The 27,196-nt window shown below is 45.1% G+C and overlaps 2 protein-coding genes across 3 annotated transcripts in view; one reads left to right on the forward strand and one right to left on the reverse strand.

Moving 5' to 3' along the window:
- Positions 1–19,941, reverse strand: part of LOC124691599 (protein ALWAYS EARLY 2-like) — a 29,951-nt gene extending 10,010 nt beyond the window's left edge. Inside the window, exons 1-20 of one of the 2 annotated variants that reach the window (XM_047224892.1) lie at positions 19,885–19,941; positions 19,012–19,137; positions 18,842–18,937; positions 17,888–17,950; positions 17,372–17,449; positions 16,642–16,831; positions 14,848–15,110; positions 14,387–14,759; positions 13,553–13,636; positions 12,477–12,760; positions 12,328–12,375; positions 11,520–11,831; positions 11,247–11,425; positions 10,897–11,179; positions 9,826–9,984; positions 9,495–9,659; positions 9,058–9,198; positions 8,740–8,964; positions 7,841–8,131; positions 7,312–7,756 (exon numbers count right to left, since the gene is read on the reverse strand). In XM_047224892.1, coding sequence (XP_047080848.1) covers positions 7,583–7,756; positions 7,841–8,131; positions 8,740–8,964; positions 9,058–9,198; positions 9,495–9,659; positions 9,826–9,984; positions 10,897–11,179; positions 11,247–11,425; positions 11,520–11,831; positions 12,328–12,375; positions 12,477–12,760; positions 13,553–13,636; positions 14,387–14,759; positions 14,848–15,110; positions 16,642–16,831; positions 17,372–17,449; positions 17,888–17,950; positions 18,842–18,937; positions 19,012–19,119 — 3,516 coding nt within the window. In that variant the 5' untranslated portion in view covers positions 19,120–19,137; positions 19,885–19,941 and the 3' untranslated portion in view covers positions 7,312–7,582. Of the gene's footprint in view, positions 1–7,311; positions 7,757–7,840; positions 8,132–8,739; positions 8,965–9,057; positions 9,199–9,494; positions 9,660–9,825; positions 9,985–10,896; positions 11,180–11,246; positions 11,426–11,519; positions 11,832–12,327; positions 12,376–12,476; positions 12,761–13,552; positions 13,637–14,386; positions 14,760–14,847; positions 15,111–16,641; positions 16,832–17,371; positions 17,450–17,887; positions 17,951–18,841; positions 18,938–19,011; positions 19,138–19,884 lie in introns of those variants that run through there. The other variant, XM_047224893.1, reaches the window with a different exon arrangement.
- Positions 19,942–24,595: 4,654 nt separating this feature from the next.
- On the forward strand, positions 24,596–26,934 carry LOC124689546 (cytospin-A-like). The gene is made up of 5 exons (XM_047223060.1): positions 24,596–24,826; positions 24,920–25,132; positions 25,949–26,032; positions 26,169–26,276; positions 26,425–26,934. The coding sequence occupies exons 1-5, from the start codon at positions 24,596–24,598 to the stop codon at positions 26,560–26,562; spliced, it is 774 nt and encodes a 257-aa protein (XP_047079016.1). The 3' UTR covers positions 26,563–26,934.
- The last annotated feature ends 262 nt before the right edge of the window (positions 26,935–27,196 follow it).

The following is a 27,196-nucleotide window of genomic DNA, read 5'->3' on the forward strand; positions in this document are numbered from 1 at the left end:
TGACATTGGGCTACACGCTGGCAGCCCCGGACAAGGTCGTCTCCGGCATGACGTGTGGATGTGGAGAGGTGGCGTCGGGCTGCACGCAGTCAGCTCTGAACCAACACCCTCGGCACAACGAGTGGAAGTAGCTATAGCCTACACGCTGTCCCTGATGCCGCTAGCTTCGATGTAGTTCGCGGCGTAGATGGCGCCTGGCTACATGCCGGAAGGCCCGGAAGCCCTGCTGCAGTCGTCCTTGCCGTCGCTCGGATGGAAGCAGAGATGGCGTCGAGCTGGCACGACGTATTCAGTCCGTGGGAGTGGAGGTGGCGTTCTCGGCGACCATGGAAAAAAACAAGCTGTGTGCGCGAGGGCATTGGTCACCGCACCTGTGAGAAGTGCGCAATCGATGGCCCCGAAAGCAGTTGGTCAACCAGGGACAACAATTGTGGAGCGCCGGAAAACAGTTATCCAATCTTAGACACGTACAAATGAAAAAAAATAGTTAGGTACACACTACACACTCTGGTTGCAAATATCGTCCAATCTTAGACATATTTAATACGGCATGCGCATTTTTCAAATCTCGTTAATATATTTTCAAAAAGTCATATATCACATTTGTTCTGTGGTTATGGCTACGTAGCGAAGCACACAGGCAACATGCTAGTTAAAACTAATACAACGAAAATCCTTATATTGCATGGATTAGATACATGTTGCATCGTGGACTAATATTGACCTAAATACTCGTCGGCAGTGGTGGTGGACTAATATTGATCTAAATCATCATCATCGCTTACGGCGGCGGTGACCTAACTTGTGAAATATGATAGTATACTTAGTTGCATGCATAATACGTTAGTGGTAAAATTATTGTAAAACAATTACTCTATGGGGTGTTCAAACCATGTGATATGTGCACGGTGACGGTCTAGTTATTCTTGTTGTGGCCAGGAGTGCAAGACTACCAATTTGTCTTATAGTTTGACTCATTGAAGCATTGAAGGGTGTGTTTTATATATATCGATGAAATAGTAATCCTAACAGCACGTGGAATAATATGTAAAAAAAATCCCCAAAGCAACGGACCTAATAACACATGTCCACGAAATGGCACATCAAATTATAGGTACCCTCTCCGATTCATATTACTTGTTGATAATATGGATGTATCTAGAACTAAGATGTATCTACGTACATCCATATTAGCGACAACTAATATGAATCGGAGGATGTAATAACTATCCCCTAGCATAAAATAAAGACGATGATGATTATGGTGGGTGGTGGGTGGTTGCTCCAACACCAAAGATTGTCGTGGGAGGCAAAGAGCATGACACCAACTCAAATTTTTAGTTTCTTATGATCCTCGAAACAGGGTTTCGCCCCGCTATATTAATATAGCACACACCGATACAACATAGTAACCATTGCTGGGGCAAACAGCACAAGCATTCCCAAAAGAAAACACAAAAGAAAGAAAAGAGAAACTAATGCCCAAAGGGTCGGATTGATGAAAACGGGAATGTCTTGCAACCGCTGTGCCCGCCGGAGAATTCCCACCACACTCCTAGCACTCTGAAGCCATGCGTACCAAGCATCACCTTAAAGAAGGGATGCAACAACGACGCCGCTGCTGCCCGGAGTGGTCCTAGGGTTTCCCCGGTACGCGCAAGGACAGGGGAGCAGGGCATCACCCAACGCCCTTCAAGAAGGAAGGGTGGCTCCCGCGGACGTCACCGCGTCGGTGTCGGCAAAGCCGACAGGGATTCCTCTCGACCCTCGCAACCCCTCCTCGGACGCTCCATCGTGCTCCACCACACTTGCTGCCCACCACCACGCGCCACCACAGCCTTGCAGGCACCACCGTTGTCTCACCGTGACCAACAAAGCCGGGTCAGCATGGACAGGAAGGGCCAACTGGGAGCGGGAGGCAGCACGTCAGCGGCCACGTCGGAGGGAACCACCTCCACCTCCACCTACATACACCAGCCGGACGCGTCAACAGGAACAAACCAGGCCCACCTGCAGCGTACGCGCTGCTGACCTCGCCGCCCCAACTCCAGCCGCACCTCTGTCCGCTAAGAAGAGCATCGCCGGGCAGGGAGTCGGCCCGCTCGGACCCAGATGGGGCCTGAAGGGCCTAGATCTTGGCCAGGCAGGCGCTGCCCCGAGCCACTGCGCTGTCCCATGGCCAAGGAGACATGCCACCGCATCGTCACCACCCGCCGTCGCGCCACCTGGAAGGAGGCGTCGCCGCCTAGAAGGAGGCGTCACCGCCGGAATCCCACCGACCTTGGAGCACCGCGACCTGTCGAGGAAACCCCGCCGTCTCCCCTACACGTGCGCGGGGAAGGGAAGCTCTGCCGCCGCTGGCACCGCACAGGCTTTGCCCGGTGGCTTGCGCCGACCATGGCGGCGGGGAGGGCGGAGAGGGGCAAGGCTCGGGCGCTACGGTTTGTCGCCCTCCCATCGCCCGCGGGGAGCAACGCGGAGGGCCGAAACGTTTTTTCGAGTTCCCCTCGACTTCGCTAGGGTTCTGTCGTCGTTTCTTTATGATAGTTGTGTGCATCTAGGTGTTTGATGAAGTTAGCTTGTTTTGGTATTAATTGCGAGTTGGATACACGTCTATGGCTTCCCATGCTGGTGTCTCCCTAGCGAAGCAATCGCTCTTGTCTCCCTAGTGAAGCACATCGAGGTAATGCCACGGGTTGCATGCATGCATGCAAGGTCAGCGAAACATGGTCTCTGTGCTGCTCGTGGCCGACAACATTGTGTCGTGGAATTATTCCACGAGTGCGGATTTGGTCCGAGCACACGTCCGCGGTATCTTGCCGTCCGCGCGCTACATGCATTTTCTAGAGATATGGGTAGTTTGGCAGGATCATTAGATGTTAGGTAACCATAATAGAGTGATCAACGGTGCATGCGTGAGCTCAGCCAAAACAATATTTTTTTCTAGACTTTCGTAGGGCCCATATGACTACACGTGCATAGCCTCAGTTCCAGCGTACGTGAGTCATGACGCAGGCAGCACGGTGAGCTGCACCAAGCCGTCGAACACCCTGGCCATGATAATTGTTTCGCCTCCGATCAGTGCATGGCCGGCCTCCCCGCTGGCGTCCTGGAATTCATCGTCTTGGGTCTAGTTTGTTCCGATGAAGAGAGGTAACGAGCTGCACGCTGATGGGGGCTGCACGGCCACAACACCTCGATGTCGGCAAGCTACACACCTGTAGCGCCACAGAATCGTACAAGTTCATGGTGGTGGAGATGAAGAGGGGCTGCATTCCGGCAGCTCCGATGGCATCATGTCGGCATGGACGGTGGCTCCCTTCATGCCCGCAGCTCTGACATCAAGGTAGTGAGGAAGGTGGCGAGTCGCACACCCCACAGCCGCGGTGCCCACATCATGGCGGTGGATGGAGTCAGTGGCGGACCCAAGCCAAATGTTGAGTGGGGGCAATTCATCTGAGTGGAGGCAGTTCTAGTGCAGATTCCAAGTTTTTTGCAACTTTTCCTTCAAATGCAAACAAATAACACTGAAATTTCAAAAATTGAGTGGGGGCCACTGCCCCCACTCAGCTATACATGGGTCCGCCACTGGATGGAGTGAAGAAGGTGACAAGCTGCACGCCGGAAACTCCTCATGTCACTGTCTTCGACGCAGTCTAAGCTAGTGGAGATATGTTGTCGGGCGGGATGCCGGAAGCCACGCAAGTCCTCCTCGGTCAAGGTTCGTGGAGGAGTTGCACATCTCCAACACAGAGAGCCCAGACACAGAGATGGAGATGGTGTCGGACAGCACGCTGGCAGCCCCCGACACACCATCGTCTTCGATGCGGTTCAAGGAAGTAGAGAAGGTGTCGGGCTGCATGCCGGCAGCATCAACACCATCGTATTTTTGTGCGGTCTGTGTTGATGGAGATTACGCCGGCCTGTACGCTTGGTAGCCGCTCATGCCACCCTCTTGGGCATGGCTCCTGGAGGTAGAGATGGCGTCCGTCTGTATGCCGGCAGCCCAGGAACCATCGTGTTAGGCATGGGTCGCGTAGCCGGCACCCCTGACACCGCCGTCTTAGGTGCAGTTCATAGGAGTACGTACGGGTGGCGTCAGGCTGCACGCCGTTATCCTCGACACCGTCGTATATTATGTGTGGTTCGCCTGGTAGATATGTCACCGTTCGCGGAGTGAAGATGACGCTGTGGCGCTGGGGTGTATTCCAACGGGTCAACGTCTTCGACGCAGTTCACGCAAATGGAAATGGCATCTGGCTGCATGCATGCCGGCAGCCCGGACACTATCATCTTCCTTCGGCACGGCTCAGCAGGAGTCGGAAAGGGAGCTAGGCTAGGCACCTGCAGCCTTAAGCCCCTTCCAGGCACACCTACTAAGCTGTGACCATGGGTTCGTGGCTTCGTGCATGAATTGCCAACTCCATGTATCAACCGAAATGATCATCTCCATGCATTCATGTACACATCTTGCTTATATATTAAGTATTACATATTTTAGAATGGATGTTATTCTAGTTTAGCTTGCATGTGTATCACACTCTAATAATGCCCAATGAATCAAACAACTCATATATGTACTGCGGAGTCCCAGTGGACTCTCTTCGCCGCTGCCGCCGCTGCCATGTCGACGTGGTAGTGGGACCTGTCCCTAGCCGCTGCCCCCATAGCTTCGTCCCTGGCGGCGATGGAGTTCACCAGCTCGACACGCGCGGGCTTCGGTGCCCTCCGCGCGACCGAATCTAGGTCGGAGCACAGGTACGCCCGGCTAATGGAGATCGCATGGCTGCGAGCTTCCTCCTCCGTCGCCCGAGCCTGGCGGCGATCGTATTCCCCAGGTAGGCTCTTGAATGACGCGAGTAGAGCCCGCTGGTCGCCGCCGAACTTGAAGCGGATGTGGTCGTCCTCATCATCGTCGGCGATGATGTGGATGACAGCGTCCGTGGGTGGGGCCGCCGGCAACGGAGGAGCTGCCACAAGGGCGGCACTAGCCGCCACCATTTCCACCCGCACCTCGGCGAGCTCGGCCTGGAGTTCCACCATGGCCGCCGCCCACCGATGTCGCACTAGCGTGCGCCCTGCCGCCTCCTGGTTCAGTTGGTCGGGCCTGAAGGGTGTCGGCGGCGAGCTGCTTCTCCTCGAACGCTTTCGTCGCGCGTAGCTGGGCGAGGTCTAGACCATCCGGGTGGACTTGGCGGCACATCTGAAAAACTTGATCCCAGCTAAGGTTGTGCTTGGCCATGGATGGATGCTAGGGTTTAGGTTGAGGTGTGCCTGTCAGCCCCGCCGGCGTCCACCATATATAGCCACGGCGGGGCGGGAAAAGGCGTTCACGCGCAGGTAGTTTGACGCGAGCGCGAAACGCCGCGCCAATCTGTTGGGAGATACCCTTATTGCCGCATATTAATTGGTCCACGTTGGAGATGCCCTATGTGAATCTGGTTTTGGTGCATGGATAAACAGTAGTGGATGGATGAGAGTGAGACGAGAAGCTACGGTAGCTGGGTAGCCAACAAGGATGTGGTTTTGGTCCATATGAGTTGGAGTTGAGCTGCCCTGGCTGTCCGCTCGATTGGTCGCGTGGATCCGGACCGATCGACCAAATGAGGTGCTGCTAGTGCTAGCTACGTAAGTATAGTACGAGTTTAATTTGTTGATTGATGATGAAATGTTGCGCGGCTTAATTAATTGGTAGTGCTAAGTAGTAGTACCAAGGAACCCGCCCATGGGTTGGTACGTACAGTACGTGGGAGAGGGACCCGCCCACCATCGACGTCACGATTCACCTCCCGCGGCGGGAGCGGGAGGAGCGCCGTCCGAACCTTCCTTGGCAACGCACCATCAAAGTAGAAGATTGCGGGACTTGGTCGGAACTGAGAAAGGCGTCGGCTTGGACTCTCTTTCGACGTCGTACATAGCGGACCAGAAGATGAACCTTGGACAGCGACGAGCATCGGATGAGCGCAATGAGAAAAAAACAAGACCGTGTCTCCAAAGGCAATGCTCCCAACGGAGGAACGACATGGAGATGTCGCGCCATTGCGCCGGTTCTCTCCAAACCTAAGCGGGAGCGCGAAAGTAATTAAATTTTGAAGTGGAGGTAATATTTCATAAATAAGTAAGTGGTTAAATTTTCCCAATTCTTTTCTACCTAGGGCGTTGTAAGGAAAATAGTAATAAGAGAGGTTGAAGAAATTATAGAAATGGTTTTTGGTCCTGTGAGTCGCGTGGAGGAGGTAGAATAATACTGGATGGAGTAGCTAGAAAATTAATGAAGTTAGTTAATCAAGTGTACGCGCGCGCGTGCTGCATGCAGGTAGCTGTACGTAGATAGGCTCTTGGCTTGATTAATTGCCTCCTCCTGCTGTACTCTACTACTACTAGATCGAAATGGAAGCAAAACCACGAAGATCGAAATGGCGATGAGCTAATTAAGGTAGGATCAATCAATCAGTTGCAGGTATATATGCGATGAGTTTGAGTCAGCTGCACGTACGTCTGTGTAGGAAAGGAAAGAGAAAAAAGAGAGAGCCAAGAAAGAGAGGGAGAGAGACGAGTCGAGGCTGAAAGAGAATTCGCGCGCTGGAGCCAGGCTGGCAGCAGGCGTACGTAGTCAACCAAAGCAGCAAAGGATCAGACGGCGAGTCGCACCCATCGATCAGCACTCACGTGTACGCGAACGCGGACCCGGCTAGCTTTCTCACGTCTACGCGCACTCTCCGTCCTACAGTACTACTAATTAGTAATAATTAATTAATTCACATGATGTGTGCCCGCTGCCCTGCACTTCCGCCCGTCGGATGTGGAAGAGTCATGCTCATGCACTTGACTACATCAAACACCATAGGGAGGAGGAGTGCGCAATGATCAGAAAGAGATGAAGGCAAGCTTTGCAGGAAACAACATGGAAAGATCGTGTGCCATTCCACTGACCCTAGGACTCTGTCGACTCTACAGAGGGTACTGCTGGCCTTCACATTGAGGCCACGCACATTCCAGCACAGGAAAATTAAATTAAGTACATCCATGACACTAAGAAAACGCGAAGATCCTTTTATTTTTGCCATGGCTTCTTTCCAAAGGGGAAGATCCTTTGTCGTCAAGCCAGCCCTTTTAGCAAGAACAATCTGTGCTCTTTGTTCAGCAGAGAGGCTTTGTTGTTTAGCCACCCTCTCGCTTTTATAACTAGGTGTTGCCACGGCGGTCTCCGCTTTCCCCTTCCTTGTGTTCTGGCTACTCAGAAGAGGTAGTACCAGTGGTTGAATTTCCATTAAGATTCTTCAAGAGAACGTCCCTAGATCATGGTTACCGGAAGCAGAAACTTGGCCTTGTTCCGGTGAGCTTTCATGTCTCTACATCTTTGAATGTCTTATGCGGCTGGGCAAGGACATGATGCTAGTCGCTAGGCCTGGGGTTGATTCCAGCTGCTGGGTTTCCGGTACAAGAAATATATAACAATAACTAGTAAGTTACACCTTATACAGGCTGTGAGATTAAGAATACACACTGCATAAGCACATACATCGTCAAATTTTCATTCCCCTACATATATACCACAAGAAAGAATGTTAGCCACGGCGCACTAGCCACTAGGAGTGGGTATCAGCGCCAGCATTTGGTTCTTGATGATACCCATGCACATCTCGATCTCCCTGAAGATCGGGACATTCTGCGAGCTGCGCGGTTGTAGGCGCGAGACCGCCGAATCGAGAATGTGCGCCACTTCGGCAGGATGACACTGCTTCTCCGTGCAGTTCTGATGCATTCACAGGAAGAATACCCATTAGAACACCAGCACATAGCGCCTGAAGAATATGCAAGATCTCTATGGTTTGTTTACCTGTATCATAAGGATGGTAGCTACACAGGATGAAATCAACTCTGAAGGGAACTGGGTTTCAGAATCACGGCCGCTGGGCAATCTTGGACCAGGAACATTAGTTGTCGCAGGGTCAAAGCGGCCAGAAGTGCTGTTATCTTGACAGGCTGAATTTGCCTGCCCCGAATCGGGAGGTATCCGCCGTATGCCTAGTATGCTAGAACCAAAGCCGGTGCCACGGATATTCAGATTGTCCAGTGCTTCCCCTATTTTCGCAAAAGCATTCTCCCCGTCACTTACTTTGCACATTGCCTGATTACACACGAAAAAGGTAGACAGCAGACACATAAATCAACAACAAAGCAAAGTTGTATACTTCAGTATCATCAGATGTACAAGGGCAGAATAAAATAGGCAATGCTTCAGACATGAAAGACAAAATCTAGAAGCTAAATGCTCCATGTATCCAACACTAAACATAATTCTGAGGGTGCAGACTACATAAATGGAACAGGAAATTATCAACGAACCATGAATCTTTAGTTACCTCAAGCACTGAACTGAACATAAATGATTGTTGATAAAAAAAAGTAGGTTCTCTTTGCTACTTATTCACTTTTAATTTTCACACATTTCATTATTAACTCAATATTTACTGTTAGATTACGAATTTGGAATATTTTTCATTAATATGATCTCGTGAGTGGTAAGTCCAAAGAGCAATATAGAGTTCATGACCTGGTTGAAAAGAGATCACAACATATATGCTTTTAACTATTACCATGCAGTGAGACTGATCTATACTACCGGATGCGGATGGTGGTCATCCAACGTATATAAAGGCATGAATATCAAGGACCCCTGGACTGAATAACATAACATGATACTCATAGAAGTATAAATAAGTATGACTATCTAACCTGAATAGCAACATCAACCATCGCCTTAGCTCTGCACCTCGAAGTCTCAATAATTTCCATGACTTGGGATCCAGACTCCTGGGTAATATAACCAAAAAGGTTAGATGCATCTGGTGTTCTATTAAAAGCACCACTGTTTTCCACGCATTTAGGAATAGGATATGACTGCGTGGGATGCCCATGAAATGTGTTACGTTGCCGCAGAGAAAGCAAGGCCGAAGCAACCTGAGTATGAAAATATATTGTTGAATCTTGTTAGTGCACGAAATCCACACACAAAAAAGACTACTGCAAGTGACATCTAGAACTGGGAATTACATGATCATTCGAATCTCTTAGCTGTACAAGCACCATGGCATATTGCTTCCTGAAGTGCTCCAAATCTCTAATAGTTTCCCCATCCTTCTGCTTTCTAGACATCTCTTCATTCATGTGCCTCAATTCTACCAGCAAAGCTTCCTACAAAAGATTAAATAGTTCAAAAAACATAAATATTGTGCACTTGGATCGCGTAAAAATCTCCTAGCATGTTTATCCAATAAATTATTATTGCACACTGGCCCCACAGTGGAATTTGGATGATTCTAGAGTCCTTCAGCCACAGGCTGACATGGAACCAAAACAGACTCATATGGTCGTATAGATTCATCCAATTCCAATCCTCAATTATGACTTCCAACTTTTAATAACAAAGGTGGTTTCCATTTTCATCTTCGAACAAACACAATCACAAAGCCCAAGCATGTTGCACTTGCCTTTTTATCAAGGGCGCGTGATAGGTCAGCAAGAGCCCTTATATCTGCTTCTCGTTCCTGTAGCTGTGACAGTGTACATGGCTGGCTATACATTGCCTGTTGTGCAGCAACTGTAGCCTCATTTCCAGTATTTTTTGCGTGTGCAACTGAATCAAATGTGTCTCCCTGTTGAAGAAATTCCACAAGGGGGAACAGTTAGGTTATTCCACATCGAGTACATATATTATAAAGCTCCCACTACATATGCTGTCATCTTAGCTTGCTTCATTAAAATACTTGTTCAGTGACTAAAAAGTACAAAGGAAGTTGCATCAGCACCGGCGAAACTCACATTTGGTACGAATCTTGCTGCGCCGCTACCACAATACTCTCTAGATCGATCCTCGAATTTTACTTCTGGGAAACTGCGGTAGTATTTATTCACGATATTTTGCCGTCGGAGAGATTCGGGGAAATTTTCGAGTGGGTGTAGTGGCATACAATCAATATCCTGCAAAGTAAAGATATCCTTAACATTCAACAACTTTTTGTGGGTGAATAACAGCAACCTATTTGACATGGCAATATTTCATCTTTACATTGGTTTTGTTATTATATTCGAACAGACATAAAGAAGAAACATTTGCACTAAGCCACTCAGATAGAAATTTCTCCCATAGGAATGCCCCTTCCTCGGGTATAAAACAAATGAATAGAATGGGTATAGCTGTGCAAGGAAAGCAAATCACATTAAAGCATAGTGACCAAAACACAAAATGTATACTGCTCTCCCACCAGAATAAAACAAGAGTTGTCCTAGAATTTGTGCAGTCAAGCTAATTTACCTTTGATCAATAAAATTTGTGTGTGTTTTAGATTGAAGATATGGAAATATCAGTAGATTACTGTCTACAAAGATACTCTTGTCATGTATATATTTTTTAGATTTTACAATTATAGTACACAGTAGAAACTTCCGGTCGCAAATCAAAAAAAAATTCTGCGGACTATGTGAGTGTATAAAACGACATTTCTTTGTGACTGGACTAAGCAACTGTTAATGATTCCCAGCAACAAAAAATAGATATAACAACACGAAAATGTGATGCCAGCCAGGCTCTAAAGCAAAGCCATGAGCGTAATTGGTCAAAGCATACTCAAAATGGGAAGAGTGAAAAACATGGAACAGAAACAAAACAAAAATGTATTACTCTTAGTTTTCAGTTCAGCATTAGTTACTCTCGTAGTTATTTTGGTCCATCCACATGGACAAATGAAGAGAAACAGTTTACTGAAAGCATGCATTGCAGAGTGGAATACAAGAAATCAAAACCAATCAGTAGATAACATTTTAAACCATAAGAGATAAAATAAAACATGCCACGAAAATAATCAAAAAAGAAATTAGATATATATCGTTTACCATCACAAACTCAACACCCAGCTCCGACCGATCAAATTGAACCCGGCAACGGTCACGGTCAACAGTCAAAACACTGCCATCATGAAGTTCCCTGGTTTTGGGATGACAGGCTATGACACGCTGTCCAACTGCTAAAGGTCGAGCAAGATCAGTCGGTAGACCTTCTTGAACACCAGACTGGAGTTCAGCATAGTGTTGTCTGACTGACTCACGATACTGAGAAAGCTTCTCTCTCTCCTCATGTAAAAACTGCTTCGACAATCGTCGTGGCTTTCCAAGAGAACTGCAAAAAACTAGACTCAGAAAAACAAACAAAGCTGAAGCAAACAAATCAACTGAAGATGACAGACCTCCGTATAACACCCCACTCAACACGAGTCAGCCTTGGCACATGACCCAGCTTAACATGATTCAGGTACTCGACAAATTCACTCTTCGCAAACCATGGGTAATCAATTGCACTATAGAACCATTCGGACATGCACCATCTCCGGAGAAAACGTGAGGATAAGCAGTGAGAGAGCTTGTCCTGCAAGGGGTCAGGGAAAACATAAGTTGTAACTTCTTACCTTGCAAATGATGAGATGAATAGGTCAGAAAAGTTTCTTGACAAAACATCAAACCTTAAGATCGAGAACGTTATTCACTGAGTAGGTAACATTATCGCAGGGATCATCAGCACCCTCAGAAGGCTTACACTCTGGAGTAAGTGCTTTTAAAATGCCTAATTTGCGCTGACTTCTAGCCTTCGACGGCGAGTCAGATTGCTGAGTTGTTGCATTTTGTGTTCTGTCCATATTATCCATGGCTTCTTTTCCAAAATCATCATGTGCTGGAGAACTTTCCTGTGCTTTGGACTTGTTTTGTTTTGAAACTGGACTAACATGAGTATGCCTACCCTTATTAGAAACTACATTCCCTTCTTCAGCAGAAACCTAGCAAAGGCAGATATACAAGCGAAATTATATTTTGCCATTTAAGAAGTAAGAACACGGGAGGAAAGAAAAACGTCAACTTGGCCATTTCAAGTTTTCAATTCACAAAGCCAAGGAGTGTTTGGGAGTGACATACTGTAGTAGGTCACCCAGGGAAAATTTACAAAAAAGGCAGGATGTTTGGAAGGGAATACTTTGGCAACAGCAATAAGAGTTACTTTGATCAATGTATGTCTTAGTAGTCCCCCATTTGCTATATGTCATTGACTTAAAGAACTATATACCACATGGATAAGAGAAGGAGAAAGTTGCTTAAAAACAAGGAGGTCATACAACAAAAAAGTATTTTCTCCTCTTAAGTGGGAGAAGATATATTGTCCAAATGGAGGTTTAGAGATTAAGAATCAGAGAGAGCTTAATTTTGTTTCTTACTAAATGAAAACTGTTTATCACGAGCAACAAAAGAAAAAGGCAAGACTATAAGTGGAGTGCGTACCTCAGTCTTCTCAATATCTTTTAGTGCATTCTTTTCATCTTTGGAGATCTGAACATAAAGCAGCAAATATATGCAAATCATAAGCAACGTACAGAACTAACAATATTTTGGCTTGTCACATATTCAACAAGTAACAGTTTTGCAGGTACCTTTCCTGTGGAATACTTTCTTTTCTTTTTCTCCGTTTTAACACCACATTTACAATCTTGCTGCTTTACTTCAGAAATAGCACTTCCATCATGATGTGGATCTTTAGTAAGTCTAGCTTTTTTCCTAGTAACCATCTCAATGTTTACAAGTTCTGACTGCCTTTTAATCTTCTTCGTTTTTCTGGAGTTGTCTTTTTTCTCAAGAAGTGGTACTGCTGCAGGAACACTAGGCTTCTCATCAGATTCATTGTCTTTGCTTTCATCCTTAATGTGTGCTGATGATTCTGGAAAACAAGCACAGGCAGTATCAATAGCACAATCAAACACAAAACATTACAAACTTAGCATATTGGTCAAAACCTAACTCTGCAAAACCACTTTTGTCCATAACTTTTCTGAGATTTTCACATGATGGTCGGACTGCTAAAACTTACAAAAAATCTACCTTTGTGAACCTGGTTAAACAATTTGTTGACCTCAGTGAGTAAACTTATTATTGAACAGTATGCCCAGTATCTACAAGTCTTGTGGTTGCAAATGGAAGCCGATGAATTAAGTTAAGTGTGTTGCAGGTAAAACAGGTGGAAGGCATCTGCACAGCTACAGAGGTGCTGCCTAGAAACTAGTCAACAATGTATGCAGGTGCTCAATAGCATTATAATAAGGAAAATAATAATAATACAAACATTTGCTGTATCCATTTCTTCCATAAGACATAAGGCAGCACCAGTTGTGCAGGCATGCTTGGAGCTGTGGGGGTACATAAATGGTTCTTGTATGTATAGGAATTTATGCAGATTGCAGAACTCCTTTAATATTAGACTCCAGAAAAGATTAGAACTACATATTGGCTCCACAGATAATCAGCTCTGACTCCATTGTACAGCGGTTGCAAGAACTTTGTACTAAACTGTACTGCCAAGCTGTCCATTGCATGGTTTCGCCACCGCACCACATAATCATTAAAAAAGCAAATACTATTACATGATAAAGGATACAATGAGGTGCACGGAAATTAAATAGTAAAAATATATTGCCACTTCTGAATTAGCACCATAGTCTGGGATAAGACTAACCAGATTCAGCATTGGAAGAAGGTTGTAGAATATTCACAGATATATCAGCTAATGTATGCAATGCATCGAGAGCTGAGCTTTCATCTGCCAAACAAAGTCCAATTAGGCAAATCAGGAACAAAGGTTTGTGCTATATAGATACGAAAGCAAGAATTCCAACAAAGTATCCTTACAACTTAGCAACCATTACACAATAAAATTAATAATATGTGGGCACAAAGCAAAGATGAACAGACTGTATTACAAAGAACAACAGATCCTCCTTGCGAAGTTTGTAGAGCAACGTTGATTTCAGTGTAATAATCATTACATAGTTCTGTTTGAGTTTTCCATGGTAGGGGGATTGTCAGTTTATTTTACAAATGCAACAATCCAACGAAGACAACAAATATTCTGAAATAAAACTGATGGTTGACCACCACAGCATAGGACATACTTATGTTTCACCACACAATCAAGAAAATACTGTACTGTACGAAAATATGAGAAGCTTAGCCCATTGTCCTTGCTGGAATAATATTCTCATTCAATAAAAAAAATCGAGAAAACGCAAAAAGCCTTTGTGTTTCTTTTCATTGAAAATGTAGAAGGGTTTGTGTCTCCTCCGAAGAGGTTTATTATTCTCATTCAATAATATGAATATGTCTATACTCTATATTGTATTCAATAGTTGAGAAAATACTAATGTACAACTTTATAAAAGATAAGACTCAAGTCAATAAACCACCTTACTGATAGTTTCAACTGTGCTAGAAGCCTAGAAGAAAATATGCTGTGATCATCTTTCAATAATTCCATTACCTTTCTAAAAATAAAAGATAAGATCAGACATACCACCAAAAAATAGCTGGCGACTTCTTTTGCTTGATTTATTAGATGGCCATGAAGCTTTACTTCCTAATGCGTCCACCTCTGATTCATATTTAGCTTTTCTGGCGCTGTACCCTTCTTCAGTGCCACTGCAAGCCTCTCTGTCATCCTCGAATTGATCGTCTGTTTTGTGTGCAGCTTTCTTTCTTCTCCTCTGAGGCCTCTTTAATTTTTGCTTAGACTTGCCAGATGCACAGCCTTCATTATTCATAAAATAAGAATCATATTTGGGATGGTCACCAGTCTCTGCTTCCCTGCTTCCTAAGCTACCTTCTGGATAATCAGCTTCTACTTGAAATCCATGCATCTTTGAGCTTCCCATCTCTGAATCCGCATTCTGCAAACATCATACAGATATGATCATGCAATTACTTTGCAAGATGAGTGTACTAGAGATAAAGGGCAAATAGATCCTGGGTTCTTACTTTTCTGTCAGCACTTTTAATAGGAGACAGGAACATATGATCACTCGATCTTCCAGGTGTTTGAGAAACCTGAGGTGAGCCTCCTCTCTGACAGACCTCTGCTAGAGCTAGAGCTGCTACATGAGCACCTTCATCATCACCATTAGTAGCATCTAGTTTTGCTTGTCTATTTGCTATCTTGTCATCACGGTGGTACATGCTTGCAACAGGCACTCGCGGGGTCCTTTTTCCAACAGCACGTGACCTGTTCCCTAAAAACAAGTCTAGACAAGTTTCAAGACCTCAATCCTAATTTTGTTTATGAGTACACAGTGCCAGATCTTAATACTGTGCAGCCATGAAGCAAATTTCGGAGGTCATATTTTCAACCATTAAATAGCAGTTAGTCCTAAGTTAGAGAGTAGAAAATAATAACACATGCCGACAAGAACTTAACATAGATGTATCCGTGTTTAATTATAAGAAGGGAACACATGTAGAGTTCACAATTTCATTGTAGATTGTGAAATGTTTTGTGCACATAGTTGAATTGTAGATTGTTAACTGTTTACAAAAACTAAAACACTAACAGAGAATAAATTTAGACTTAAAAGCTTTTGGTAAATGAAATTGTGAACTGTTCTGTGTTCTCCTTAGGGCATGTACAAGGTGCTTAGGGAGGTGTGCTATTTCTACACCAGAGGTGCCTAATTAGGCATCTGTCCTATAGAAATAGGCACTGTACTTAAGAAAAAACCGGGTTTATTTTTTGTAAGCACATTGCATTGTAGATGCCCTTAGGGGTGGGCATGGTTTGTGTTCAGAAACCGCACCTGATCTAACAAACCAAATCTCATATGACATTGCATGGATCAAACCTTCAGGCCAAAATGTCTGCTACACTTAATCCACTGTATCTAATGTAATGATCCACTCCCTTTAGGCAAGGGAGAGCGAGAGCAAGTGCTGCAGAACTCAAGCAAGTTTATCAGCAGGCGGGGGCGCTGGTTACCAGCCCCGCCCTTCTGTATCTTCTCTCCAGCACAGCTTGCCCACCAGTGTTCCACTCAGCTCCCGTTTCTCACTTGCGGCCGCGAGATCTGCGCCCGGTTAGGGCATTGCCGGAGGCCGGAGCCCTTCACTCCTCTATCGTCACTAAGCCGTGCAAAGGAAGCAGACCACAGTTTATCTCTCTTGATTATTTCTGGATTTTGATTTTGCGATTGAAAAAGATGGATTGAAGGGAAGGGGAGAAAATGAACTTTCGCCTGAAGGAATAGGTTACTGATTTTGTATTATCTCCTGATTGCTTGCTATTTGTATCAAAAAAATAAAAAGAAACTAGTTAATATTTACCCCTCCTCGCTTGCTGCTCTGCAGACAGGTGCGTAGCGGACTAAAATAGGTCTGTCCCTATATTCCAATGCACCGATTTCCCCTCGTGTCATTTTTTCTGCTCCAAACCTCTGAACCAAAGTGCTCACTGTCTCGGAGTAGGAAGACTGACCCTTGGATTGAGTCGAAATACACACACCCCTAGTTTTCGTTTTTAGATAAAACTTTATTAGACTCAAATTAGAAAATCTACTACCTCTATCCATAAAAGGATGTCGGAAGCCTGTCTAAATTCGGATATACCTAGACACTTTTTAGTGTATAGATATACATCCGAATTTGGACAAACCTTCGCCATCCTTTCATGGACGGAGAGAGTACTAAAGATTAAAAAAAGAAAAGGACATGTATGCTACTATTCACAGCATATCCGAGTTTTCTGTTTCTTCCAACACATTTAGACTTTGATGTTAAAATTACCTCCTGAACGTTTCTTCTTCAACAAAGAAAGGCATCCATAGCTCGATGAAGTGGGCTGAGATTGCAATAGATCAGGGTAGCGTGTATCAGATGTCTTCGACACAGACTGAAGCTTTGCACGCCCACGCTTCTGTGGCTTCCTAGAAGTTTTCAGTGAATCGTTACTCTCGCGATCACTGTTACTTCCATCCTACAGTTCAGAGCGTATGTCCTTAATTACAAACATTCTTGGTAAACGCAATAAAATGGCATAGTGCACTGACAGACTAACTGTGACCCAAGGCTGCACATATGCCACCATAAGGGCTAGGTCCACCATTCCGCTACTTCACAAGAACACATGTGTTGTAATCTTACAAGGGAGAAATTCATTTCATTTGATGATGTTGAAGTAATTCCTCAAGAATGTTGCTATAAATGATGGACAAGTAATGGAGATGTCAGCCTGAAAATCATTTAATAGCTTAATATAGTCAACACAAATGACTATTACAATCTTAATAGTTGCAGCTCCTAAGCATTTCATACTATTATATTATCTTACTAGATGCAACAAATAGTTCTTGTTCTCGGAATCTGTACTTGATATAGTTTTCACATATATCAAGAATCAACTAACATTTAATATAGTACTTTATGGAATCCTTGTTCAACTTTCACAACATTTTCAGGTATCCGTGGAAAGAACTATAGAACCTTGAATATTATAGGCATTCAAGTTTAACTTTACCAGAATATTATAGTGATCGGTCATCATCGCTATCAACCCTGCAGCAGTAGCAGTTCCCTCTGCAAGAGATAAATATGCCTGGAGATACAACAGAGATTGATCAATTTATCAGAATAACCGTAAAAAAAATAGCAAAAGAAAGACAAATACAAGCAAAATGAATTGTGCAACTTATACAATCTATTTAACCAGCCTCTCATGCATACATATGGGCATAGCAGGAGATAAGGCTGGAACCAAATGGATGGAATCCAAGATCTCGGTATATATCACAACGATTATTGACTGATATTGTGGCCAGCCCTGGGATCTTATGCTATGAAAAACTCAAGTATTGCTTTGCTAAAAATTGCCCACTAAGCTACAAGAAACAACATCACAACAATAAATTCATGCCACACATTTTTCCTAGTCAGGATTGAAAGTTAAAACAAGGTGGTGTGTGATAGGTAATCAAGTGCAGACAGTCCAGAACAGCCACCGACCCACCGAACACAAAGGAAGGCTGGGATTTACCCTATTCATGTTGTAAAGAGCCTCCACCATATCAGATGTTCTATCACGGACGGCAGCAGCCACCTGCAAGTTGAGATGAACAATCAGTAATAGAAATTCAGGTCTTCAAACTAGATAGCATCCTTATTAAACCTGCCCCCGCCCACCAGCAGGATCAGAGGAAGTGAGAGTAGTACGTTTGCCAGGATAGGTGGCCTCTGAGGACCAGAGACGTAGTTAACCCAAAAATTGGCTGACCGGAGTGGGATTTTGAGTTTTGACTAAGGAAGCCCGAAGCCAACGAAGATAGGTTTGGTGTGAACTGAGTTGAGGCCGGCCCGTTTAGGTGGCAACCCCACCTTTTACAGTCACAGGGGAATGCAACGGCGGTAGCACACTGCTGCTACTATTTGAAACTCGCATGGTCACACTTCCTTAAGGAATGCAAGGGTCTAGGAAAATATGTAACTACTCCATATTTGTACACCGAGCTTGATCTCGTCTCTCGGTACATGGAAGACAGCTAGGACTCTGCTTGAACAACAATATATGTTTATTATAGTGCATTAGCTTCTCAGATACTGTGTACATTGATATAACAGCATGATATGATGGACTACCAAGATTGTTTTCCCTGTATATAAGCCACATATATTTAACAACTTGAAAATAACAAACATGTAGTACGATCAGTGAGCTACAAAAGACCACAACAAGCCAACAGCCAGCTGGGTCTGATAAGTGATAATACTCTCGAGAAAACGCAAAGGACCTTCGCGTTTCATTTTAAATCCTCCTAAGAGGTGGGTTACAAACATGTTTGTTATTTTCATGTGATAATACTGCTGCTTGATAAAATAAATTTCTCGGGTAATTAATCATATTGGTGTAGTATGCGGTTACCTAAAGAACAAATTTCTAACTGTTTAATAAAAGTAATCCCACACCACAATAAGAAGGCAGAGATCATCAAACCTTCTTCCAATCTTTTCCATACTTTCTATAAGCTCCATAGAAGCGCTCCAGCTCATCTTTGCTCCACTGAGAACCAAGGTGAGATAACTTCTTCTTCTGCAAATAAATGTTTCTATGATCAACGATCAACTATGTGATTGTATAAACCACAGTAGAGTGCAGGTACTTACTCGCGCTTTACTTTTATGTACAACTGCGGCATCCTTCTCGTTCCAATCTTCATTGATTTTGGCATAGCGCTTGTTTACATTTCTCACTTTTCTGGTTGACGAGGACATTGAGAGTCACAGAACAAGCTGAAATACAGTTCACTGGAGATTAGATTAGACGGTTTGCTTCAGTAGCCTGCCTTTTGGATGAGAATCGAAAAGGGGGACTGAAAAAGAAAATCTAAGCAGGAAGACTTTCCGCGAGGAAACATGTGTTACATACACAACCTTGATGATCTAATGTTATTATATAAGGAAAGTTAGGTTATGTGCCATTACAAGAAGCAATCTCTTGCAAACTCAATGACAAAAAAAAGGGGCGCTGCTAGGAGTACACTTAAGAGTGAAGACAGCAAACGCCTAGCCTTAAGTGCTGCTAAGTGTGGCGTTTAGTTAAGATAGGCGTTAGGCGGAGGCAAAACTAGGAGCTCACGCCTAGCACTGTTTGAACCTTGTGCAAAGAAGTCAGCACGGGGTGGGTTCACATGACCAACATGGAATATAGATGGAGGGAATACTACAAGGCGAGTAAATAGCACCCAGCAATTCGTACATTGTTGGCGCTAATTAATCCGTAAATGGAATGGAGAAGTTTGTGTCTTAATATGCGTCTGCTTAATCGCTTTCCTCTTTTACCATCAGCCTACAACCTCTAATGTTTGTGCAATATAATTCCTGGCGAATTCGCATGCAGCAGCGCCCTAAATCCTAATCCCATCCTGGATGGGAACTTTAGCTAGCGTCCAGCTGCGCGCGGGAATCGGAGAATAGAGCAGCAAGCAAGCGATAAAGTGCAACGAGAGAGCGCGCGCGCGCAGAGGATAGGAACAATACCGGGAGTGCGCGAGCGTGGCCGGTGACCTCGGCGCGGGAGGGCGCCCGTGCCTCGACCTCTGCGGATCTGATTGGGGAGGGCTTGGGGCGGTGGTGAGGAACTGAGGACGGAGCTAGGGCTGGGTCGCGCAAGGGGAATTGGGGAGGGAGCTCGATCGGGGTAGCGCGGAGCCGTCGAGGAATCAGTGCGGGGTGGGGATTTTGGAAAGGGAGAAATGCGGGGTTCGAACTTGGAGAGGGGCAGAGGGGGAGTTAGAGCAACTCGTGTAAAACGGGCTGAATACAGGCTGAAAGTGTGCTAAAACGGAGCCCAAACTCGTGGTATGACCCGTAAAACGAGTTCGGGTGCCCGAGAAACTCAGCGGTCACCCCGTATTAAAAGGGTCGCGGAGGAAAGTTCGGTTTTCAAACCCTACTCCCCTCCGTCGCTACCATTTCCTCCGCCGCCGCCTACCTCCTCTCTAGCGAGCAATTCCTCCGCCGCTGCCGCCACCACCCCTCTGTCCGCAATGGGCCACTTAAGACGCGTAGGTACGGGAGGGGGCCGAATCGGCAGCGGGAAGCCAGCTTCGCGTCCGTCGGGTGTACGGTCGGAGGCGCTTGGAAGCGGGCGGCACGGAAGTGGTTGCTTGCTTTCGTGCGCCGGGCAGTGCGCGATGAGACGTGATACGTCTCAAACGTATCTATATTTTTTGATGATACATGCTTGTTTTACACCCATTCATATATGTTTTGCACATACTTCGTTGCATTTTTATACATTTTCCGGCACTAACCTATTAACAAGATGCCACAGTGTCAGTTCCCTGCTTTCTGCTATTTTTGTAGTTCAGAAAAGTTGTACATGAAATATTCTCGAAATTGGACAAAACAAAAGCCGAAGTCAATATTTTACCGTAACGAAGACAGGTCCAAAGGAGAGACGGAGAAGAGCCAGGAAGCGGCCACACCATGCTTAGGCGCGGGCCACCCCCTGACCGATCCTAGGGGTGGTGTGGGCCCCCCTGGCCTCCACCGACATCGCCCCTCCGCCTATTTATTCACGATCTCGGGAAAACCCTGGATACCCGAGCCTCCATCCACGAAAAGTTTGTGGCCGCCATTGCAGAACCCATCTCGGGGGTTCTGAAGCTCTTCCAGGCACCCTGCCGGAGGGGGAAATCATCACCGGAGGCATCTACATCGACATGCCCGCCTCTGAAGTGATGCGTGATTAGTTCATCCCTGGACTATGGATCCATAGCAGTAGCTAGATGGTTGTCTTCTCCAATTTGTGCTTCATGTTTAGATCTGTGAGCTGTCCTGCATGATCAAGATCATCCTTATGTAATCCTACATGTTGTGTTTGCTGGGATTCGATGAATATTGTATACTATGTTGAGGTCGATTATATATTTATGTCATATGTTATTTGTGATCTTGCATGCTCTCCGTTGCTAGTAGATACTCTGGCCAAGTAGATGGTTGTGACTCCAAGAGGGGGTATTTATGCTCGATGTAGATTCATGCCTCTAGTTTTCTCAAAGAGTGACAATAACTTCTAAGATTGTAGATGTGTTGTTGCTAATAGGGAGAAAACAACAATGTTTTATCCAAGGATAATTCTATTGTTTACTTTACACACATTGCTTAATGGAATAATCTGTTGCGTGCAACTTAATACTGGAAGGGGTTCGGACGATAACCGGAAAGGTGGATTATTAATTAGTCATAGACGTAGTTGGATTAAGGTCTATGTATTGTAATACCAAAATGAATCTCATAGTAATCATCTTGTCATGTATGGTCGTTATTCTGTTAATTTCCCAACTGTAATTTGTTCACCCAGCATGTTATTTATCTTTATGGAGAGACACGTCTAGTGAACCGTGGACCCCGGTCCTTTCCTTTAGACTGATAAATTCATCTACTGCAATCTTGTTCTGTTTACTTTCTGCAAGAACTGTTCTCTTTAATTACTGCAAACATCTCCTTCCACTCGATACGTTTAATCCTTTGTGTTCAGCAAAATCGGTGAGATTGACAACCTCACTGTAAGTTGGGGCAAAGTATTTTGGTTATGTTGTGTGCAGGTTCCACGTTGTTGCTGACGCCGCTAGTGCGCCCTGCCACTAGTCAGCTAGCAACACCTTCAGAAGCCATGCCTTTCTCCTACTGGTCGATTAAACATTGGTTTCTTACTGAGGGAAAACTTGTTGTTGTGCTCATCACACCTTTCTCTTGGGGTTCCCCAATGGTGTAGACCACCATCATATCACAACGCTGCCTCCTGTCGCTTACCACCCGCCCCAGTGCCTAGCTCCACCTCCCTATGCCAGAGATCGTCGGTCGCCTGTAGCGCCTCTCAACACCAGGCCAGAACGTCAGTCTCTCCATCGTTCGCTCGAAGCTGACCGCCCCAAGCCTCATCCCCGACCACACAATTGGCATGCTTGGACGGGGGCAACCCGTTCTGGGTAGGGTATCGGGTAGAGAGAAGCTTATGGTAGAGGGAAGGCCGGTGGAAGTGCGGGGGATCAGGAAGGAGGAGCTCTGGCGGGGGAGCCGATGAAGGAGCAGGGGATCTGGCTGGGAGAAGCTCACGTCGGTGGGGGAGATGGATGTCCTGGGAAGATATGGACGGAGAGAGAGGGGAGGGAATGGAGAAGTATGGTAAGGGGATTTGTGAATATAGAAGCCACACATGAGACAAAACAATAGCCAGAGCAGTGTTATTAGGCGCACACTGTTTAGTCCACCTTGTAGCTACGGCCACACCGGTTACATACCACAACAACCCACTGGTGAAGTAGCATGCTACCCTAAACTGCTAGGCAGCACCAAACAGTACACGAAAAAAATGCAAATGGAAATTAAAGAACCATAAGCACACATGTCACCGCGATGTTAATTCCCAGGGAGGCTCAAAATTAAATCGAAGTTGTTACACTTTAGTATAGTAGTTATTCGTCAAAGCCTATCAACATGGTATTTAGTATTAAAAAATCCTACAATAGAAACACAATGGTAAAATCATTTGTAATTCGGACCAATGGTTCTGAAGATATTAGTTTTCACCTCTTTTAAAACCAATCTATGGTTAGGAAAAAAGTGGCACCACTATTCTATCAACCTACTGGGGTTCAAACGCCAGGTTTGACACTTTGATGTCTCATAAAAAGCAGAATATTCTTTCAATGTGAGGCGACGGTCTCATCGATAACGAGATGTTCGTGGTGACTTCGTCAATCTCAAAACCTGTTGAATCAGTTTTTCGACTTATTCCTCGAAGGCACTCATAGGGATAATGTGTGCTGCATTTCTAGGGATGCGTATATGCATGTATTTGTGAGTGTTATATTGTGTTCCGCAGAGAAAAAAATCAGCATTTTTATAGGAAATTACCTAAGATACCTTTAACAATTTTCATATCGTTTAATTTTTTTTAGAGGAAAGCCATTCGGCGCTTTATTTATTAGCCAACAAAGTTACATCATATATTACGAAAGTAATAATAAACTTTGGAGGCTCTCCATCCCAGCTTACAACTATTTTTGAGTTATAAGAATGCTTCGCCAGTTCATGTGCCACTTGATTTGTATCTCAAGGGAGTGTTCAAACGCAATAGAATCAAACTGACGTGCCTTCATAAAATATTCCGAAAAATAGCAATGTATGGGCTCCAAACTTCAATCTCCACTTTGCAGGCTTGAATTAATTCTAAAAAATATGACTCCACGTATACTCGTGTTATCCTTACTTGTTCCAGGAACTCAATTCCTTTTAGCACTGTTAAAGCTTCGCATCCATCCCATGGTCCAACGGACATGCATAATTAGCAAGTGCTGCACCAATGCACCATGGTTATCTTGGAGAACTATACCGACTGCATCCGATCCGTCAGCAATGAAAATACACATCTATATTCAGTTTATTTTAGTTCACTTGAAATGTCTAAAACGCCTTTTTTTTTTTTGAGAACTAAAACGCCTTATATTTGTGCATGGAGGGAGTAGTTGCTAGTAACAAAACAAAAGGAAAAAAAAGACGAAAAGTCATATTGGATCATGGGCACCAGTGCTCTCGCCAGATTAAAAAATTCGAAAATAATATTTATATGTTTAAAAAAATTATGTAACTAAATTCTAAAAGTACCTAATGATGTACCCCACTAACCTACAAAATATCAATTTCAAATGTTTTGTTTTTTGACCTATACAAAAATGACAAAATCTGTTTTCTTTTTGTAGATTTGAATCACTATACTCAGATCTATGCATTTGTTATTTTTGTGCAGCCTAAAATACACATTATTTTCAGTTGAAAATTTACACGATTGTGCGATAAAATACCGGCTACATCATGATTTATTTTCAGATTTTTATGAAGCTTAGAAATATGATTTTTAATTTATTTTTCGAAGTGAGATCACTGGTGCTCATGTGCACCAAATCTCTGTCCAAAAAAAGATCCCAACAAATTACTATAACTGGCTGGGATGGGCCAGCAATAGAAGAAGAGGAGAAGAGTAGAAGCCCCATACGGGGTGACAGCGCTGAAAACGGCCCGCTAACATGAGCCAACGGCAACGGGTCTCTCTTCTTCCCCTTCCGCACGTTTCGGTAAGCAGAGACGCCACACAGCAGCAGCGATTTCAAAATCAAACCCCTCCCTCATCACCGCCGCCGCCTCCTCGCCGTCCTCCCCATCGTCGGCGGCAGCGACGGGATCCATGGCGCCGGACGACGACAAGGACGGCGCCCACTCGAGGCCCGCGCTCCCGGGCGGCGCCGACGAGTACGTGCGCGACTCCATCAGGGCCTCCCTCGGCCTCCCCGTCCCGGACCGCTCCCTCCGCCTCCAGCTCCTCGCCTCCGAGGACCTCCGCCGCCGCCTCCAGGACCAGGTCTTCTCCCTCGAGGAGGACCTCCACGCCGCCGCCCGCCGCATCGACCTCCTCAAGGTCCGTCCCCTCTCCCCCTCCCCGTCCATTCCGTCACCTCCTCATCTCATCTCACCGCGCGCACCGACACGTTTCCTCCACGTGATTGCGCAGAAGGAGTCCGCCATGAACGCCGAGGGGATCCGCCGCTGCGTCGAGGAGAAGGAGGCCGTGGCCGCCGCGCGCGCCCAGGTCGCCGCGCAGGCCGCCAAGCTCGACAAGGAGGTCACCCTCTACGAGCGCGACCTCGAGCGCGCCATGGAGTCCTGCGACGACCTCGCCAGGGAGAACGACGACCTCCGGGCGCGCCTCAAGGACGCCGCAGATGTCCGTACCCCGCGCCCGCCACTCTCGGTTTCAGTTTCTCGAGAATTTCTGTTCCAGTCTTATTATACTAGTAACCAGTGATTCGCCCCCCAGTGGGATAGTTTACATTGGATCTTGACCCCAATTTGGTACTACAACGAAACCTCACACACCCAACCTGCAAAAATAGTCCATGCTTGCTTGTGGGTTCTTCTCAGTGGGATGATAATTAGTTGCACATACATGGCTGCTGGAGAATTCTATCACCCACAGTTCTTGCATATTCAGTTTGGCTGATTATGTTGCATGGTTTTCTTTTGGTCTGGAGTCTATGTAGTTCCATCAGATGATTTGATATTGGACATACATCTACCTAATAGAGAAAACTGGGCTTTGCTTTTCTCTAAGTAGTTGTCTAAAAACCACACATGTACTGGTGCTATCTTGACGTTTATACATAAAATTTGGCATGAACATTTCATGGTAGCAAGTTGCAGCAGGGGAGCAAAGAAAGTTGTACATTTCCTATCCCTATTTCTGTACAGGGTACAATCGCTGCATTAAATCGTCTTAGCATCCAAAATGAAATCTGAAAGACTGTTGACCCTAATCTTGATGTCCATGAAATGACATTCTGGCATATGTAGTTGTGCATCAACATTGATATAAGTTTCTGTTTGCAAGAAGCCTTTTTACCCCTCGTACCTAGCTCCTAGATATAGGCTCGTGTTGTGAGTGTTTGAAATTACTGACGCAGTGGCTGTCCACCTATGTATGTGATGCTGTTTAATCTGAAACTACAGTTTTCACCTTACCTGTGTTATTCTCCATGTCCAGCTTACTGCATTAAAGAATGAAGTGCAAGCTCTGCAGAGGGACAGGGAAATACTCAAGACTAATTTAAACAAAGCAGAGGAGGAGGTATTGCATACTGAAGCACTTTTGTCCTTGCAGCTATGTTTCGTAGCTGCAACTTATCGTGTTCTCTGTGTATATCATCTTGTGCAACACTAATGTGGTTCTGATGGTTAGAAGTTTCTTCCATTTTTCCTTCAAGGTTAAGTTGCTATTCGAGGAGAACAGAACCCTTGATGAAGCAAACAAAAGGCTGCTTAGTTTACTGAATCGATCTGAAAGAAAGCACTCTGCCAGTAATTCGACCAAGGTAAAATGCCTGTCATAAATCGAGTGTTTACTGATTTTCAATACACATGGAGTAGAAATTTTGTTGGTAGGAACTAGGATTACCCTATTTTCTCACTATACTGATTAGATGGTTGATGCGATGCAATAACGTGTTGCTTTGCTTGCAGCAGAAGCGCAAATCATCAAGTCTGAAGGATACCAGCCCAGTCAGCCTGGCTATTGATTTCAACAGCGTGGATGCATCAAGGCATCCGTTGTCACCCTTGCCGCTAAACTCTCCAGAATGCAGGGTGCACAAAAAGTGAAGCCGGCCGTTCTGACATCTTCTTCTGAGTGGCTTCAACTGAATATCCAGAATTAGGCATCATTGAGGGCTGTGGCGTGCTGCTTCATTGATCTAACCAACTAGCTGGGTTCTTGATGGTAGAACCAAAATCATGTAGCCTAGGTTTTCTTGTTTTAGTAGCTGCAGTTGTCATGATTCTTTCATGGTAAAACTTATCTTACTCTCCATAAGTTAGTCGTAAAATCTGCTGAGCTCACTGCTTGCTCCATGCCTGTGATAAATCATAAATGTGTGAGAGATTGTTGTGGAAGTGTTAATTTGATCCTAATTGTGGTCCGTTTGTCATGGATATATCATTTTGGTGTTATGTCAGCTATGGATATTTGAGTTTCGTATAGGAAGTATAAATTTGCATCAGGCAGATGTGTGAACAGTTTGTCATCCTGAGATATTATCCGTCTCAGGGAGCATGACCGTAAATGTTTATTTCTTGGAGACACGAATTTTCATGAATTACTGGAGCAGATGAAAGATAGTACTCTACAGACTACAGTTGCTTGTATACAGGTGAGGGGGCAAGCACATATACGTGCAAAGGGAAGGCGAAAAAGGGTGAATGGGTGATATACTAGTAATTAACCGGAATGTCAACA

This window comes from Lolium rigidum, chromosome 2 (assembly GCF_022539505.1).
Source record: "Lolium rigidum isolate FL_2022 chromosome 2, APGP_CSIRO_Lrig_0.1, whole genome shotgun sequence".
NCBI lineage: Eukaryota > Viridiplantae > Streptophyta > Magnoliopsida > Poales > Poaceae > Lolium > Lolium rigidum.